Here is an 18,588-nt window from a genome sequence, read left to right as displayed (position 1 = left end):
ATATTATGATCTCCTCAGGAAACTGAGGCTTGGAGAGGCTCAGTAATTTACTCAATCTCATGCTAGTAATTGGGAGGGGAGGGAGCAAGGGGCAGGGATTTGCACCCAGATTTGTTTGTTCTAAAGCTCTGGCTCCTTCTCCTGTACCACCCTGCTGCAGCTTAGTGCCATTGGTGGGAAAGAGCTAGGGCTCAAAGTTTGATCTACATGACTTTTCTAAATGATGCTAAGACCTCAGCAGATGTTCCTTTTCTTCTACATTCTTTTCCTCCTTGAATATTCTTATAGCTGGAAAAATGTGCTCAGGACCTGGGAAGCACATCCAAGGCAGTGGGCTCCTCCATGGCGCAGCTGCTGACCTGTGCTGCTCAAGGCAACGAACACTACACAGGTGAGACCCACACTCTTCATGCCTCTGTGGTCAGCTGCAGACCACTGGGCGTAGCGGGGGAGGACAAGGAGAATGTTCATTCCTTTGACAATACACGTGCCATTTTTCACCCAGCAGTTCACCATATATTTTTCAAGCACCATGTGCTCGTTACTGGGCTTGATACTAAGCACACAAAGACTAATAAAATATGATTCCCTCAAACTATTTATGGATTGCCCCCATTAGACTATAAAGAAGTAGTAATTATAGACTTCCAGGTCTATCTGTGAATCCTGGAATCCCACTAAAGTAAAGGCATAAAAAAGGCTAAAGAGGGTAAGAGATGATGACAAATAAGATGTCAATGGAATGTGTGAAAATGGAAGGAGACAGATGCGTGGTAACAGGTAGAGGCGAGTGAACAGAAACCTGAGGGGTAGGGAAACCAGCAAGGAAGCAAGCTGATTTGTGCTGCAGAACCCTGGGGGGTGAGGCCGTATTGAGTATTGGTGATGCCGGGTGCCCCGAAGGTAAGGGACTCCTTCAACAGGAGTTTGTATAAGGAACAGATTGTGTAATCATCAACTCTAAGAGAAGCAGAAAAGTTATACAGTAAGGAAATGTTATTGTGGTAGGAAGTCTATACATACCTCAAATTTTAAAACCAAGAAGTTTCAGTATGGGCACATTTCTTAAAAATATATATGGAAGGAAAGCTTAAGGAATTGAGTTGGCTCTAGGAGGAGAGACGAAGAGGGGAGGAGTGGGTTTTGGATCATTGCTTTTGTTACACAGTAACACTGCCTGACTTTTTGAAATATGCATTATTAAAGTATAATATATGCACAGAAAACAGCATAAATCCTAAATGGATACCTTCATAAGGTCTCACAAATTGAAAACACCCAGGAAGCCACTAGCAGGATGGAGGAATCAAACATCTTCAGCCTCCCAGATGCTCCTTTGTGCCCCCTCCCAATCACTGTATCCCCGCTCTCCTTCCCCAGAGGTCAACACTCATGGCTTTTAACAGCATAGATTAATTTTGCCTGTTTTTGAGCTGTAAGTAAATGGAATAATATAATATGTGCCCCTCGTGTCTAGCTGCTTTTTCATAGCACTGTGTTTGTGAGACTCATCTGTGGTACACAGAGTGGTTATTTCCATTATCTCTATGGTATTACATTACATCAATATAGCTGTTCTTTATACTGTTGTTGGGCATTTGGGTTGTTTCCAAAAGACACTGCCAGGAACAAGTCCAGTCCACGTTGTTTAGGGAAGATAGTAAGCATTTCCTAGCTGTGTACCTAGGAGTGGATTTCCTAGGTCAGAGGCTCCCCATGTGTTCAGTACATTTCTTTCAGCAGCGTAGGGAAGCTCTAGTAGTTCTGTATCCTTGTCACCACTTTGTGTCATCAGTCTTTTAATTTTAGCCCTTTTGGTTTGTGTGTGATAGTATCACATTGTGATTTTAATTTGCATTTTCCTGATGAACAGTGCCATCAAGGACCTTTTCATAGGTTTATTGGTCATTATGTGAAGTGTGTTTGTGTGTTTTGCCCGTTATTTGAAAATTGGGTTATTATCTTTTCCTCATTTATAGGAGTTCTTTGGTACTTATATATATTGCTTGTATATTGTGATTTGCATTTTTATTCTGTTAAAGTGCCTTTTAATGAACAAAAGTTTTTATTTTAATATATTCCAGTTTACACTTTTTTTCTTTATGGTTAGTACTTTTTGTGTCCTGTTTTAAAACTTTTGCCTAAGATCATGCAGATGTTCTCCTCTGTCGTATCCTAGAGCTTCACTGTTTGATTTTCATGTTTAGAACTTTGAACTATCTGGAATGAGTTTTGTTTATGTGCAGTAGGGTTCATTTAATTGTTTTTCCACATGGATATCCATTTAACCCAGCATCACTGATTGAAAAGGCCACTTTTCCCCAGTGATCTTTAGTGCCACTCTGTTGTAACATAAGTGAATATGTATGTTTGGATCGGTTTGTGGTATTTGTTCTTTTCCATGGATTTAATTACCTGTTCTTATATTAGTACTACGCTTCCCTAATTGCTATACTGCAGTTTTATACTAAGTCTTAATGTTTGGTAATGCGCATCCTCCAACTTTGTTGGTTTTCCTCAGGTTAGTATTGGCTATTCTTGGCCTTTTCCATTTCCACATAAATTCTAGAATCAGCTTGTCAATTTCTACAAAATAATAATAAAAAATACTGTTTTCTTAAACCAGTATTTTTAAACCACTATTGGGATAACATTGAATCAATTTTGGGAGAATTGTTGTCTTTATATCATTGAGTCTTCTAATCTGTGAACATCCATTTATTTAGGTCTTCTTTTCTCTCAGTACCATTTTATGATTTTCTGCATAGAAGTGTCTGTTTTGGTTAATGTATGCATGACATATCTTTTTTCATTCTTTTACTTTCAATTTTTCTTCATGCTTATATTTAATGGGTTGGGTATCCACTGAGTTTGTCATTGTTCTTTGGGGAGGGCATAGAGTATTTGGTGGTGTAACAATCTTTTTCTTTCAATTAGAGTATTTTGTCTATTTATAGATAGTGTAATTACTGATATGTTGGAGTTCGAGTCTATCATCTCAGTATTTGTTTTTTCTGTGCCTACCTGTGGTAAGTTCCTTCTTTTTTCCCCTTTGCTTTTGCCTCCTTTCAGATTCGTATACATTTTCTAAATTCTATTTCCTTCCTCTTGATTAGCTTGTTAGTTGTACATTCATTTACTATTCTTTTATGATTTCTTTAAATCTAAGTTACTCCGTTTACCTCTTCCTGCATAGTGCAAGAATCTTGGGACATGTTAACTTCATTTACCTTTCTTTCAATTATTGTTGTCTTTTTTTTTTTTTTTTTTTTGAGATAGAGTCTCACGCTGTCACCAGGCTGGAGTGCAGTGGTGCAATCTCAGCTCACTGCAACCTCCACCTCCCAGGTTGAAGCAATTCTCCTGCCCCAGCCTACTGCCTCAGCCTCCCGAGTGGCTGGGACTACAGGTGTGTGCCACCACAACCAGCTAATTTTTATATTTTTAGTAGTGGTGGGGTTTCACCATGTTGGCCAGGATGGTCTTGATCTCTTGACGTCATGATCCGCCCGCCGTGGCCTCCCAAAATCCTAGAATTACAGGCGTGAGCCTCCGTGCCTAGCCGTATGTTTTAATTCTAGGTATATTTTCATCTCTGCAATACAGTCTCAGTATTGTTCCAGATAATCCTTATTCATTTGGATTTCCTCCCATAGTTGCCCTTTCCATCACCCTTCATTCCTTCTGCATCTCCAGGGGCTTTCATTAGGGATCATTTCTCTTATACCTGAAGAACTCCCTTCAGTATTTTCTTTAGTCTTAATCTGCTGGTGACAAATTCTCTCCATTTTGGTTTGTTGAAGGGGTGGCCTGCCCCTCCACACCTGTGGGTGCTTCTCGTTAGGTGGGACGAGAGACTTGAGAAAAGGAAATAATACGCAGAGACAAAGTATAGAGAAAGAAAAGCGGGACCCAGGGGACCAGTGATGTGTTTTCAGAGGACCCACACTGGCACCGGCCTCTGAGTTCCCTTAGTATTTATTGAGAATTATCTTTATCATTAAAAGGATAAGGGAGCGGCTGGACAATAGGATTATTGTAGGGAGGAAATCGGCAGTAAGACATATGAACAAATTCTTGTAACATGAATACGTTTAAAGGAAAATGCTGTGCCTCGAGATGTATATGCGACATCTCCATAAACCTTTTAGCAGTATTGCTCCAGCAAGTCCCACCTTATTCCTAAATGTGTTTTCTCCTTACTCAGTAAACAAGACACACAATGGGTATTACCCGGAGATGTTCCAATCTCAGGGAGGGGCAGGATTTTTAACCGTCAAGCTTCTTTCAGGTACTTGTTTAACAAAGACACATCCTGCACAGCCCAATATCCTTTTAACCTTAAATCACCTTCGCACATGTCTCTTGCAAGGACAAAGTTGGGGGTAGGGTCACAGATTAACAGCATCTCAAATACAGAACTAAATGGAGTCTCTTATGTCTACTTCCTTCTATATAGACACGGTAACAAGCTGATCTCTTTCTTTTCCCCACAGTTTGTCTAAAGATACTTTTGTTTAGCTTTTATTTTGGGTGGATAGTATCACTTATTATAAAATTTTAGGTTGGCAGTTGTTTTCTTCCTGCACTTTGGAGATGTTATCCCATTGTCACTGGCTTCCTTTATTTCTGTTGTGAAGTTAGCTATAAAGGTAATGTGGTTTTATTTTTCCCCTTTCCTTGCTTTTTGAGTTTTCTTAGTTTTTAGTTTTCCAGCAGTGTGCCTGGGGGAGTTTTCCTGCATATTTATCCTTCTTTGGGTTGTAAGTACTCCTTGAAAATGGGATTTGTTGTCCTCTGCCAGTTTTTAAAAAATCAACCTTCGTTTCTTCAAATATCGCTTCTGTCCCATTTCCTTTTTCTTATGTTAGATCATTTCACTGTGTTTTCTACATCTTCTGTACCCTTTTATTTTTCATCATTTTTCTTTTCATGCTTTATTCTCAATATTTGCTTTTGATCTATCTTCCAGTTCACTTTTCCTCTCTTTAGCGGTGTCTATTCTGCCAACCCCTTCAATTGAGATTTTAATTGTAAGTATCATATTTTTCAGTTTTAGAATATCCATTTGATTATTTACTTATAGTTTGCGTCTCTGCTGAAATTCTGTATATTGTCATCTAATTTCTTCAACATATTTATCACAGTTATTTAAAGTTGAAGTCCGGTATCCTGATATCTGGATAGCCTGTGCCTGTTTTTATTGTCAGGGTTTTTTTCCCCCCACTCTTGGTATTTCAGCCATTGGTCTTGTCTCCTGGTGCTTTCATGTTTTTTGTTTGTTTGTTTGTTTGCTTGCTTGTTTTCCTTCAAGACTGAACGTTGGTGTTTTAAAATGTAGAGATAGTTTGAGGCTCTGAATTACGTTTTTTTCCCTACATAGGATTACTGTTTTCTCCTGACAACTGGTTAAGATAAGGACAGATCACAATAAAAATGCAGGAACTGAGCTGATTGGAAATTGTGTGGTCTGTTTCCAGTTTACCTTTGAGGGTGTAGCCCTTGCGTGTCCTATTGGAAAGGGTTGCTATTTACCAGAGCCATTCTGTTTCTTGGGCTCAGAACTATGCTTTTTCTCTTCCTAGCCCCATGAGACTTCAGGAAACTTTACTCAGCTTCTCAGCTTCTTGGCAACAGGTTACAAATTAGGAAATGCCTTTAGAGAAAAAGCAGCCCTGGACATTGGACTCAGTCCTTCTTTTCAAGATCTTGGCCCTCTTTACCTTGGGGCCTTGGTATTTCTCCAGTGCCTTCAAATTAATGTTTTATATATGTTTTCCAGAGTTTCTATGTGGGAAGGCTGTTTACAGTAAATTGTTCTGCCATCACTACAAGCAAAATCCTCTTTGATTTGTAAAAACTGTATACGTTTATTACTTTGAAAATAAAAGTTTTAAAGAGCACAATAGGAACACAAAGTTAGTACAGCATATATAGTACCTGCGATAATAAGAACATAAAATTTGATCCCAATGGGAGGATAGGGGAAATTTTCAGAGCAGAATTGACACCTAGCGAGGGCTTTGTGGATTGTTTAGGACTCCTTTAGCATTCTAGGAGAAGGAAAAGTAGGATAAAATTCTTAGAAAATCATAGGCTAATATGAGAGATTTAAATTTCAGAAATTTCTACACTTTCTCTAAGTCTTGCCAGCTGTTGTGTAGATGATGAAATGCATATTTAGTAGAGAAGAGACTACTTTACAGGTTGCATCATCTCATACTGATAACAACCAGAAAGATACGCTGTCTAGTTGGTGTCTGAAAAACAGCCTAGAAGTAGCCCCATTTAATTTTGGCAGGCATTGGAAGGCAGTTGCATAAGTGAGCACTGCATGTATGATGCCTTAAAGATGAGAGAAAGAAGGCTGATGGAAGGAACTGAAGATGGTGAAAGTAATAGGCAAAGAGGAAGTGAGAAGTAAGAGGATAAGGCTGAAAAGTTAGGCCAGGGTCAGATCCTAAAGGGCCTCATAAGCTAAAATAAATGAGTTAGACTTTAACTGAAGAATATGTGAACATGTTTTTCAGGTGTGGACACAGTTCATATTGCTTTTTGTATAGGTTGCCCTTCCTCCCATGTGTAGAATAGATTGGATGGAAACAAAGTGGTAGGCAAGCAGGCTGTTGCATTAATACAGATAAGAGATGATAGTGTCCTACAGTGGAGATGAAGTGATGGATTGAAGAAGCAAAGACCCGATCGTTATTGGTGACTGGTTAAAAGTTGGTGGAGATGATAACATGAAAGGTTCCAAGTGTTTGGTCTTATAGCTCAGTGAAGAATTGTATGAATCACTGATGGGAACACAGGACCATTGGTAGGAGTAGGGGAGGTGAAGTTCAGGAATGCTGGGTTCAGCACTAAATATATTCCATTTGAAGTGCTTGGAGAATATGCAGGGAGAGCATCATTAGGCAGCTAAATCTTTGGCTCTGGAACTCAGTAGAGAAGGCTGGCCTGGATGATACAGATTTGAAAATTGTTGGTAAAATGATAATGATTGGAAGTAGATAATTTTGCCAACAGGGAGTGGTAGAGTAAGAGACATCTCTTACTGAAGAACATGACTGGTTAAGGAGGAAACTGGCAATGGAAATCTTTGAAAGAAAGAAGAACATGGAGCTGTGGAGGGGGCAGAGAAACCAGGAGAGAGGGATGTCTCTAGAGCCACAGACATAGTTACTGTCCAGAAAGTCTTGTCAAATGGAAGACTTAAGCATCCATTAGCTTTAGGAATAAGGAAGTCACTATTCTCCTTGTTGAAGGCAGTTTCAGGAAAGTTGGAGAATGGATGGGAAGCAATGAAAGAGACACCATGTGTGGAAAACTTCTCCTTGGGTCTCAGTTTCCTTGTCCACAATTGAGGTGTGTGGGATTTTCAGAAGTTGCACGTGAGCTGCCACTGGGCTGCATTCTAATACAAGTGTGTTTCTATTTGACCAGTGCAGAAACAGTGCAGTGTTCAAAATATATTTCTGTATAGCTGATTACAATTACACAGAACCCTTTGTAAATACTTTGGAACAGATAAAAGATTTGTGTCATACCTGGTCTTTATCTTCTGAGGTTGCTGTGTGGCCCAATACTGTCTGGATACACAGTCCACCTGAATTCTGGTAAAGAATAGCAACCATTATGAAGAATGCTGCTATATTTAATATCGCTTGATATGCCTTCATAAGACTCTGTTACTGAGTATCATTTAAGATCCAGATGGCAAGAATACCGTGAAAGTAATCTGTGTTTTCAAAGGACTGTGGTTATTGAAACAGAACTCTGCTTTAGTATTTCACTCTGGTGGTTCTGGTATTGTGATGTACGCTTTGACTACAGGAACAGTTCCATTCGGAGGGTGTTGTTTGCTTGGAGATCTGACCCTGTAGTGATGAACACTGAGAATGTTGCTGTGTGTCCAGCCATGCACAGCCATGGGTGTTCATTGGGCTTTCTGACCTCTGATAGCCTGGTTTCATCCTTTTGATGGTATGGCTTCCTCTTTACAGAAACGTGATCTCTCTCAAGAAGGTCCTTGATGTGCTTTGAGATTTCACAGTGAGTCCTTAGCTGAAAACACATGGGATGGACCAGCTTAGGTTTTGGGAATTTAGCTCTTCTGATTTCTGTGTGTTTTTAATTGTATGAGTCTAGGAAAGGTTTTTTCACTAACTGGATTTTGCATAAACATGTCTTTTCTAATTGCATATGATAAATGATTTACTCCTCCAAACTTACATATGACTCAAATAGAAGTGGATTCAAGAGTCCATATGACAAATGGGAAGACAAGAGGAGAGGTCTAGAAATCACAGCTTAGAATCTGCAATGGTCAGAGCTAGGAACTCAGCCTCTCCTAAAACTCTTGAGAAACTGAGGCCCAGAGGGAAAAGGCAGCAGTCTAGACCATATAACTAATCAGCAGCAGAGCCAGAGCCAGATGAGGTCTTAACTACATCTGGTGCTTTTCTGAGCAACAGCATCCTTCAACCCTGTGCCAAAAGCTTAAGCGTAAAATGGAATGACCATTCTCCTCAGATTGTTTCTCTCCTTCACCTTAGCTTTGTTTACCTTTGTGCTTTCTCTTCTGGACTTCTCCTCTGCCATAAAAAGCACTTAGTTTAAAATTCTTTCATTCCACCAGCTGTACTCAGAAGTGCCATGGGATAAATGATAGATTGGCAGCTTTGTAATTTACCTTGATTAGATCGTAGTTTTATATCCCAGCTGTGTGATTTACTAAATATTTACGTATTAGCAAGTCTGCAGCACTGCAAACCCGTCTGGTTTTATGGATCTGAGGCCTTTCACACTCTACTGTATCACAGAGCCTCGCCCTCAGTGAGGAAAAGACCACCTCCTGTGTAGGTGCTGACTCAGCTGAAGCAGGGGCTAGTAAAGACCATGCTCGCTGGTGCCAAGAGACCTTCCAGCTCAGTCCTGTAGAAAATAGTCATTCCAAAAGTTCACTGCGAGAGAGACATCGATTTGCATATTTTTTATGTAGATCTTACATGTTCTAACAAAAAGGACTCTTAGTTCTGTACTCCAAAAAGCACTTTTAAGAATATTTGACCTCGAAGTGAGGAAAGCTCAGATGTAGCTCTCGTGCCACCTCTGGAAGTGTTTGTGGGCAAAATACGTCTCAGCACCAGGCTTCATCTGTGAAATTTCATGAGATGAGCTCTAGGGTGAACTGTTCAGTGATTCTCAGGCTCATATGTGTCCTGGTGTCTCCAGTCTCCATCCTCTTCTCGGGTGTGTCAACGATTGCGTGCCAGGCAGTAAGACTCACGTTTATTCTGCACGAGTTGCTGCTACAGCTTTAAAGGACTAGTTTATATTCATAGTTTATCACCAAATCCCATCATCTGTTTAGACGCAAATTTAAAGATAAGCAGGCACTTCACAAAAGAGGATATCTAAATGGCCATTAAGTGCATGCAAAGGTGCTCAACATCATTACTCATTAAGGACATAAAAGTTAAACCTCATTGAAATGCAGCTACACATGCATCAGAATGAATAAATTAAAATCTGATGATACCTGGTGTTGGCTAGGATATAGAGCAACTGCAGTTCTTACAGACTGCCAGTGGAATGTATAATGGTAAAATCATTTTGGAAAACTGTTTTTGTAGTAGCTTCTAAAGCTAAATATATACTTATTCTATGACCCAGCATTTCAACTCCTAGAGAAGTGATTCCAAAGAGAAGTGATCCCATATGGCCACTTGAATATATAAGAACTTTCTTGTTAGATTAATTCATAACAGCCCCAAATGGGAAACAACCCAAATGTCCATCAACAAGAGAATGGATAAACAAATACTGGCATATTTGTATCATGGAATACTATATAGCAAGAAAAAAGAATGAACTGCCACACATCACAACTTAGCTGAATCTCACAGCATTATGGTCAGAGAAAGAAAGCAGACACAAAAGTATACATGTATGTGGTTCTATTAACATGAAGTTTCAGAACAGGTAAAAATAGTCTAATGTAATAGACGTTAGAATGGTTATTACTTCTGGTGTGAAGGGAGTATTGACTGGCACAACTGATGGTGGATATGTGGCTGTATCCATATGTACCAGTTCACTGAGCTGCGCATGTAGACTTGTTCACTGTAGTGTATGTAAGTTATGTCCCAGAAAGACAACTGAGAAGAAACGTGCCTTTAAATGGCCTCCCGCAAACGTGTGCATGAACATACCCAGGTATGTCCATCTGTGTACTCACTCCCATGCACTTGGTGTTCTAGGTCTAGGGACAGTGGGGCAGTGGGAGCAAGGCAAGTCAGGGGGAAGAAGTCTTTAGTATTGCATTTGTTATTAACATGTCTCTTGGTTTGGCCCAGAACCAGGGGGATATGTTTCTGAAGCCAGTTACTTCTTTGAGAAACACAGCAGTTCAAATTTTGTGAAAACTAATCTGCAGCTCCCCTTCTGTGCCAGGCCCTGGTGCAGAAGCTTATTCCTAAGTAAAATGTGACATTTAGATGGAATCTAATTATAAGTCTGATGGACTTTTATCCCCAGGGGTGGCTGCTAGAGAGACGGCCCAAGCTCTGAAAACGCTGGCCCAGGCCGCCCGTGGAGTGGCTGCATCAACGACCGACCCCGCGGCTGCCCATGCCATGTTAGATTCTGCTCGAGACGTGATGGAGGGCTCCGCCATGCTCATTCAAGAGGCCAAGCAGGCCCTGATTGCACCTGGAGACGCAGAGAGTCAACAAAGACTGGCTCAGGTGAGGCTTGTGGTTGTCATGGTCATCATTAACGTGGACTTGTGGGTGGGCTGTCTCCTGGGCACTTTTCCCTGATATGAACACTGACACAGCAGTTTTTTGCGGAAACTTCCAAAGGTCATAACAGTGCTGGCCATACATGATACTCACTTCTGTAAGTCTTGCCTAGTATTCTCTACATTAACGTGTGATCTGCTTAATTCACGGTCAGGAGAGGGTATGGGGGCCTTTGAATTCTGTCCTTGGGAGTTTCGGAGCCAGGACATATTGTTTTGGGCCTATGTGTGCTGACCTATATTGCTTTTCCTCGCCAGGGAGTGAGGTAGATCCACTAGGGCTGGCCACCTAGAAGTTTTCAACTCTGGCTCTCTATTACTTCTTTGAATGCTTCTTCGACTGCCTGATGGAACCAGTTGGCTAAGGAGCATCCAGGCAGAGTCCTAGACGTGGAGCTGGGAAGGGGATGGCTTAGATTACAGGAAATGACACTTCCCACCTCCAAAGACCTTCCTTTTAATTGAGGATACCGAAGAATGCATACAGGGAGCCGCTAAACATTCCTAGACAGCATGTGGGCAACTCCAGTTGTGCTCAGAGCACCCCACTTGCCCCTGGGTAGAGTGAGGTTTGGGAGGATGGCCCCATGGGTCACTGAGAGGAAATTAACCACAGGCCTTCTAATTGTGATCCAAAAAACTCAAGGTCTCCTTCCACCTCGGTGACCTCAGCAGGGCTCCCAAGAAGGGAGATATTTTCATTTCTCTTGGTATAAGAAATCTTTGCTTTAGAACCTGACCTCATGCTGGAGAGTTCTGTGTTTGAATCACAAAACTGTGGCTTAGCCTGGCTTTGGGGAACAGGTGGGATGTGCTGTGTCACTGTGTCGGACCCTTTGCTGAGACAGAATGCCCATCCCAATAAGAGGGTGGAAAACATCTTCTCTGGGACGAGGGGCCTGGATGAGGTGGTGTAAGACAGGTGACAGTGGCAGGCGGATGCTGGTGGGTCATTTCCGTGTGTGTTTCAGCTCTGCGTGTTGTCACTGCCCATTCCCAACCAGTGTGCAGAAATGTTTGTACTTAAAGGTGCTTCTCTCCCTCCACGAATTCAGGTGGCTAAAGCTGTCTCTCACTCCTTGAATAACTGCGTAAATTGCCTCCCTGGACAGAAGGATGTGGACGTGGCCTTGAAGAGCATCGGGGAGTCCAGCAAGAAGCTGCTTGTGGATTCGGTGAGAGGTTCTTAGATTGGGAAGGGACACTGGGGGACTCGGCTTGCATTAGGTGTGAGTGAAGTCTTCTCTCCATGAGATCTCTGAGCAGCTAACCCTTCCTTTAGGAGTCCTGTTTTTCCCACTAGTCTTTGTTTTCCATGTTTTGCTGTCTGATCAACAGAGTTCCCAGGTGAAACTTTTAAAGCTTTCTTTGAGCGCGTGTTGCCGTTTCCTCTCGGATCATCCCAGAGAGACAGGCAAAGGGGTGTGTGATCACCTGGCTTCTTATCAGGACATCTCAGATAGTGACAGTCAGGTGTTGGAAGGGTACATGTGTCCAAGACTCAGTGAGACAGCGAGTAGTCTGAGGAATTTCACCTTGGGGCCTGTTCCCGTCCCTGCTTTGTGAGTCTGCTGAAGGAGGGTTTGCGCTCGTGCATCTTTGTTTCTTCTCTGCATAGGTATAGAGGCAATGCATGTGGGTGATGAATAGAGTCTAGCTTAACTCCCTAGAACTTTTCACAAATAGGTTATCATTCTGCTAGATGACATTTAAAAGTTATTAGCAAAGGCCACTAATATAATTTTTGGCTATTAATTTGGAAGAACGTGGTTTGAAGTTTGATAGCAGCTGCCTTTTAGTTTACAAAGCTAAAACGTAGCTTTCATCTTAAGAGAGACAAAATAGGGTAGAGTTGTAGAGAATGGACCCCGGAGTCAGATTGCCTTGGTGTGGATCCTGTCTCTGCCACATAGGAAACCTTGCACCCCTGTAGATAGCTTACATTTTTAGATCCACAGTGTCTAGCACTGAGTAGGTGTCTGATAAATTTAAATGAATGAATGTATATGTTGAGGGTCAAACCTATTAATAAAATGGGCTCAGATGACTCAGAGCCTTTTAGTCGTGATGACTCAAATGCATCCATGAAGAGTCTGTCCCCCCTCCACAATACCTTCCTTTTATCCCTCCCCCACAAAGCAAAATGTCTCATGGGGTGTGCCATCTGTTCCCCATAGCTACCTCCAAGCACGAAGCCTTTCCAGGAAGCCCAGAGTGAACTGAACCAGGCAGCAGCTGATCTGAACCAGTCTGCTGGCGAAGTTGTCCATGCCACCCGGGGCCAGAGTGGAGAGCTGGCTGCAGCCTCTGGAAAGTTCAGCGATGATTTTGATGAATTCCTCGATGCTGGCATTGAGATGGCTGGCCAAGCTCAGGTGGGTGTGGAGGTGGTTGTCTGGAGTTGACCTTAGCCTCTCCTCTCAGATGGACAACCCATCCTTGAGACTGATTGAACAAATAGGAAAAGGAACCTGGAAGCAGGCAGGCCATGGTTGCATTCTTTATGCCCTCATGGGAATAGCATTCCCAAAGATGCTATCAGCTTATGCATGAGGTGCTGTTAGTAATGAGGGATAACCTCCCATGATCCTCCAGCAGAATTCATAGTCTTACTATTTGGAGGGAGGGTGGAAAGAAGGAGAATGTGTAACAAAGATTAGAACAGCTCTTCAAATGTGGGATAATAAAGTAAAAATATTTGAGGTTTAATGGACCATTCAAATGGTCTGTGTCTAATAGTGAGTGTCAAGTGATTAAAAACTGTCTCCGGCCGGGCGCGGTGGCTCAAGCCTGTAATCCTAGCACTTTGGGAGGCCGAGACGGGCGGATCAGAAGGTCAGGAGATCGAGACCACCCTGGCTAATACGGTGAAACCCCATCTCTACTAAAGAATACAAAAAACTAGCCGGGCGACGAGGCGGGCGCCTGTAGTCCCAGCTACTTGGGGGGCGGAGGCAGGAGAATGGCGTAAACCTGGAAGGCGGAGCTTGCAGTGAGCTGAGATCCGGCCACCGCACTCCAGCCTGGGCGACAGAGCCAGACTCCATCTCAAAAATGAAAAAAAAAAAAAACTGTCTCCTTCAGATGAACAGATAAACCCCTTGTTTAGAACAAGGGAGCTTGACTGATCTGGTGTCAGCTTGCAGAGCTGTTTTTTTTTTCCTGCACTCCTTTGACCTCCCTGAAAGAGATAACCAGGGTATATCTTCTTCTAGTATCTACAAAGAATTGTTTCTCAGATGGCAACCAGGTGAGAAATGTGTCCTTTCCCAAGTCAGGAACTTTAGGGATGCAGTCAGCTCTGAATATGGAGACAGTGCTGGTCGTTTGTGCCAGGCCGAGATGTACAGCTCCTTGACAACTCCAGCATTGTTGAGCAAGATGCTGGAATCGCTGCCTGGTCTGTGCATTGGCTCACAGCTCCCTCGCTCTCCTCCCACCCCACTCCCCGCTTAATGCCTCTAGTTGTGAGAAAGCACAGCTCTTGGCTGACCCACTTGGGGATGGATTTCTTTCCCCATGGCATGCATCTTGATCTGAGCATCTGTTTGGAGAAGGGTAGACACTGGTCAGTGTCTCAACGAGTTAGGCATCCGCAGGCTAATTGAGTTTAATGTGATCTATACAGATAACCTGCCTGCATGTCAGGATGCTCCTTCTAGCTCTCTGAATGCCTCCTTCAAGAAATGGACAGGCCCTAATCGCTCTGGCTCCTTTTGACCTTCCAGACAAAAGAAGACCAGATCCAAGTGATAGGAAACCTCAAGAATATCTCGATGGCATCCAGCAAGCTGCTGTTAGCTGCCAAGTCTCTCTCTGTAGATCCAGGAGCTCCCAACGCAAAAAATCTCCTGGCTGCAGCTGCAAGGTAGGAGTGGGACAAAATGTGCTTTTGTATGTGGTTAAACAGTGTCATTGCAGTCTGAAGATGTGCCTGACGTCCTCCCGGTTTTGCTGCGCACAGAATTGGTGCTGTCCTTAGGTCATGGGAGGTGGAGCTGAGAGTGATGGACACTCTGGTATTTTATAAAACTGGTTCATTTTCATGTTCTTTCCCCGCTAAAAATATCTTCCATCTTCTCATACAGCCTTTTCGGTAGAGACTTGCTTAGACGTAAGGTCCTTTTTGACTTGTAAACACAATGGATCAGACAGTTTTTTTAAAGCAGTGTTATATCTTTCAGATTATAAAATAACATATGCTTCTTGGAAAATCAGAAAATACCAAAAAGTGTAAAGATAAAAAGCGGTGCTCATCAAGTCACTTAACAGACATTTGTTGAGCACTTAACCCTGTGCCTGGCATCAGTGTTCAACTGAATGTAATACGTTGTATCTCTCACATGGGGAGGGCTCCACTTTAAGATGAGTAGCGAGTCAGTGGGAATAAATTGTTTTTGGAAATATATTAAAACATGAGTGTGAATTTTGGGATGATTCTGGTGTCCTTCTTTCCTGTTGGTTTCACACAGGGAAGTGGGTAAAACAGTACAGTTTCTGCTCCAGGGCCACAAGTTAGTTCAGTAACTAGTGGTTGAATGTGGTATGTGGAGCACTGCAGTGACAGCCCAAGGGGTTCTCATGTCAGCTGCTCCTCTTTGATTTTCCTGAACCTAGAGAGTAGGGTGGTCATGATTCTGTGGTGGTGCAGGCATGTTTTCTTAGCATTATTTAAAATCACATTATATAGAAGAAAGCTGACAGTGGAGAGAGATTAAAAGCAGGACTATTAGGGGATAGAGAGTAATTGGAAGCCTTTTCAAAATGTGCAGATTCGTGATTTTTGAAAAGCATAGCTTTGATTCTGCTTTCTTTTTTTAAACTTGGTTTTTAAAATTTACTTATTTGTGTGTGTGTGTGTGTGTGTGTGTGTGTGTGTGTGTGTGTGTGTCTTTATATCTCCCCTGGGAGCTCAATGACTGTTTTTTAAATTGTTGACATCACGAGACCTGAATTATATTCCAAGCTTTTTACTACTTGACTAACTCAGTCGCATTGGTCAGGTTGCTCAGCCTGTCTAAACTTTCCCATCTGCAAAGTGGGGGTGTGAACTGCATCGTCCCAAAGCTATCTTTAGCTCTCAGCACATGAGATCTCATGGTACTCGTGGTCCAAACCTGCCCTTCCTCCCTTCTCGGCTTGTAGTGGGGTGTGTGTGTGTGTGTGTGTGTGTGTGTGTGTGTGTGTGTGTGTGTAAAGGGTTAGACGCTGTCAGAGCAGTTTGCTTGCAAACCCTTGAGTTTCTTCATTTATTCCTGGAAGGTACATTTTAACTGCAAACAATAGCTAGAGCCACTAGAGGATTGGAAAATTACCTTCCCATCTCCCCATCTCATGCTTTGTTAGTGACTATTCTAGTAAATAAGTGACCTCCCTCGATGGTGGGAGAGTTGAGAGGTGGGGTTGGGGGTGATGTCTGTTCTGTTGAGCAGCTGTTTCTGATAGAAAACTCCCTCTTGATCATTCCTTTTTTTTCCTACAAAGAGCCTTTGGATAAGGCAACTGACATTTCCAGGTATCTGAACTCAGATGTTTTTCATTATCTTCAATTTTTTGCATCATTTCAAAATTACAGTTTCCAACTTGGAATGTCTTCACTCTCCTAAATTGTGAGAAGGAGGGGGAATGTATAAATTGCCCTTTTGAAAGCCAGCTATAGCCGGGCGCGGTGGCTCAAGCCTGTAATCCCAGCACTTTGGGAGGCTGAGACGGGCGGATCACGAGGTCAGGAGATCGAGACCATCCTGGCTAACATGGTGAAACCCCGTCTCTACTAAAAAATACAAAAACTAGCCGGGCGAGGTGGCGGGCGCCTGTAGTCCCAGCTACTCCGGAGGCTGAGGCAGGAGAATGGCATAAACCCGGGAGGCAGAGCTTGCAGTGAGCTGAGATCCGGCCACTGCACTCCAGTCCGGGCGACAGAGCGAGACTCCGCCTCAAAAAAAAAAAAAAAAAAGAAAGCCAGCTATAGAAGGAAACAGACCCGAAAAGAATATTGCTGGTGTACGGCTCTGTGTATAGCTGCAGGCCCCCTGGTGGTGGCGTAGAAGAAAGGACATGGGGAAAAGGAAAAAAAAAAGCTTTCTTTGCCTTTCTGTGCAGGCTTTTAGGAGTTGACAGAGAATTCCCAGCCTGGTGGTTTCATAGCCAAGTAAGCACTTAAAAATCATCATGTGAAAATGATTGTCTCAGGATGGAACTGTTGCAAGAAAACGCTGGCACATTCTCCTTGGTTTCTTGGCGCGTTTTGGCAAGCTTCTGCTCCCTGGGGCTGTTTCTCAGCAGAAACTCCAGCCAGGTCAAGAGGGTCAGGCAGGCTCCTCTTGGGACACAAAGCACTGCCAGGCTGGGGTTCATTCATTCATTGTCTTACTCCTTCATGTCTTCATTACATAGATTTTCATCACAGACCTGATGTGGGCGAGGCCCAGTGCTGAGTGCACACTGTGAATAAGACAGGGATGTGGGCCTGGTGGAGTTAGGCAGGACTCAGCACGTGCTCCCCTCATTTCATCTGGGCCTAGAACAGTCCTGCATAAAAGTGCACAGGAAGCTGGGCGGAAGGGATCGGATCATCATAGTCTCAGTCTTCAGTCCTCTGTCCTCCTTGTTCTTGAGACTGTCAGGTCCTGCCTGTCCTTCCTGTGTGTATCCTCAAAGTCCCCAGAAATGCCACTGCGAGGGCCCAGGCCTGGACCAACTCAGCCCTGTTCCACTCCTGTGTTAACAGTCTCGAACCCCTTATTATTTGTGGTGTCTGTGGTCCTTCTTTATTTGGGAAGAAAAGGTTTGCTTCTGGAGGAAAAAGTAGAGAATGTCTTGTTCCTCTGTTCTTAACTCTGCCTCTGAGCCTGGGTAGAATTTTGGGGTTTGGGGGACCCTACCCAGCCCCTTGGTTTTGGATGCCTAGGGGAGAGGAAGTCATTTGCTATTTAGTGCCTGGCTTGTTCATTTTCTTCCCATGGAACTGATTGGGTTCTGGCTCTTTTCTGACAAGTCAGGTGAAGCCGGAGACCCTTTGTCACCCATTTGTCAGGGACTGGGCAGGTGCTCCCTGAACTTGGTCAAGGAAATAGAAAGCTGGCTTGCAGTTGCCAAAAGGAAGGGGGTATCCTACCTCTGAGCACCTTCCCTGAATCACTGCTCACCACCAGTCATCCTGGCCAGAAAGACTCCAGAACTGAGAAGGCTTTAGGCCCACAGCGGCCAGCGTCAGACCCCGGGGCCAGGTTCCAGCTGCTTTCCAGTCCACAGAGGGTGCTCCCTGGGAACTCGCAGGTGCCCCTGGCTCCTCTTTGGTCTGAGGTTCTTGCTGGGCAGGGCTCCTCCTGTCCCCAAAGACTGTGAAGACGGATGGTCCAGCAAGCAGCACAAACGAGAAGAGTGCCATCTGCTCCGTAAACAGAAAGGTGTACAAGAGATCTTTGCTCTCTGTGGGTCTTACATAGAATGTTTCCTTCCCTCCATCCAAATCAGGATCTCACTCAGCCCTGACTTCCAAGTGCTTCAGTCTACATCGAACCCTCCCTTTCAGGCAGACTCCGCGCCCTACAGCTGAGGTTTTCATTTCCTTCTAGCTCCCTGTGAGTCCCTGCATTTATCTGCTCCCTGGCTCAGCCATCTATCATGCCCTGCCAGGTGTCCGCCCTGGTACTGCTTTCTTTCATCTAACTTCTTTGTACCTTGTCTTCTCATTGTCTTGCCTTTTCAATTAGATTGGAAACACCTTGCCATCCTAGAGCGATATAAATGATTATTTTTGTTATTTTTAAATATATATA

The 18,588-nt window shown here is 43.3% G+C and overlaps 1 protein-coding gene across 1 annotated transcript in view; it reads left to right on the top strand.

Annotated features, from left to right (window-relative positions):
* Window positions 1-18,588, top strand: part of TLN2 (talin 2) — a 474,484-nt gene that overhangs the window by 359,997 nt on the left and 95,899 nt on the right. Inside the window, exons 28-32 of the mRNA XM_026455077.1 lie at window positions 289-391; window positions 10,543-10,751; window positions 11,863-11,982; window positions 12,985-13,182; window positions 14,536-14,675. Coding sequence (XP_026310862.1) covers window positions 289-391; window positions 10,543-10,751; window positions 11,863-11,982; window positions 12,985-13,182; window positions 14,536-14,675 — 770 coding nt within the window. The remainder of the gene's footprint in view (window positions 1-288; window positions 392-10,542; window positions 10,752-11,862; window positions 11,983-12,984; window positions 13,183-14,535; window positions 14,676-18,588) is intronic.

The sequence above is a fragment of the Piliocolobus tephrosceles genome, chromosome 6, assembly GCF_002776525.5.
Source record: "Piliocolobus tephrosceles isolate RC106 chromosome 6, ASM277652v3, whole genome shotgun sequence".
Classification (NCBI taxonomy): Eukaryota; Metazoa; Chordata; class Mammalia; order Primates; family Cercopithecidae; genus Piliocolobus; species Piliocolobus tephrosceles.
Note: the sequence above shows the minus strand (reverse complement) of the source record. Positions and strands in the feature narration are given on the sequence as shown.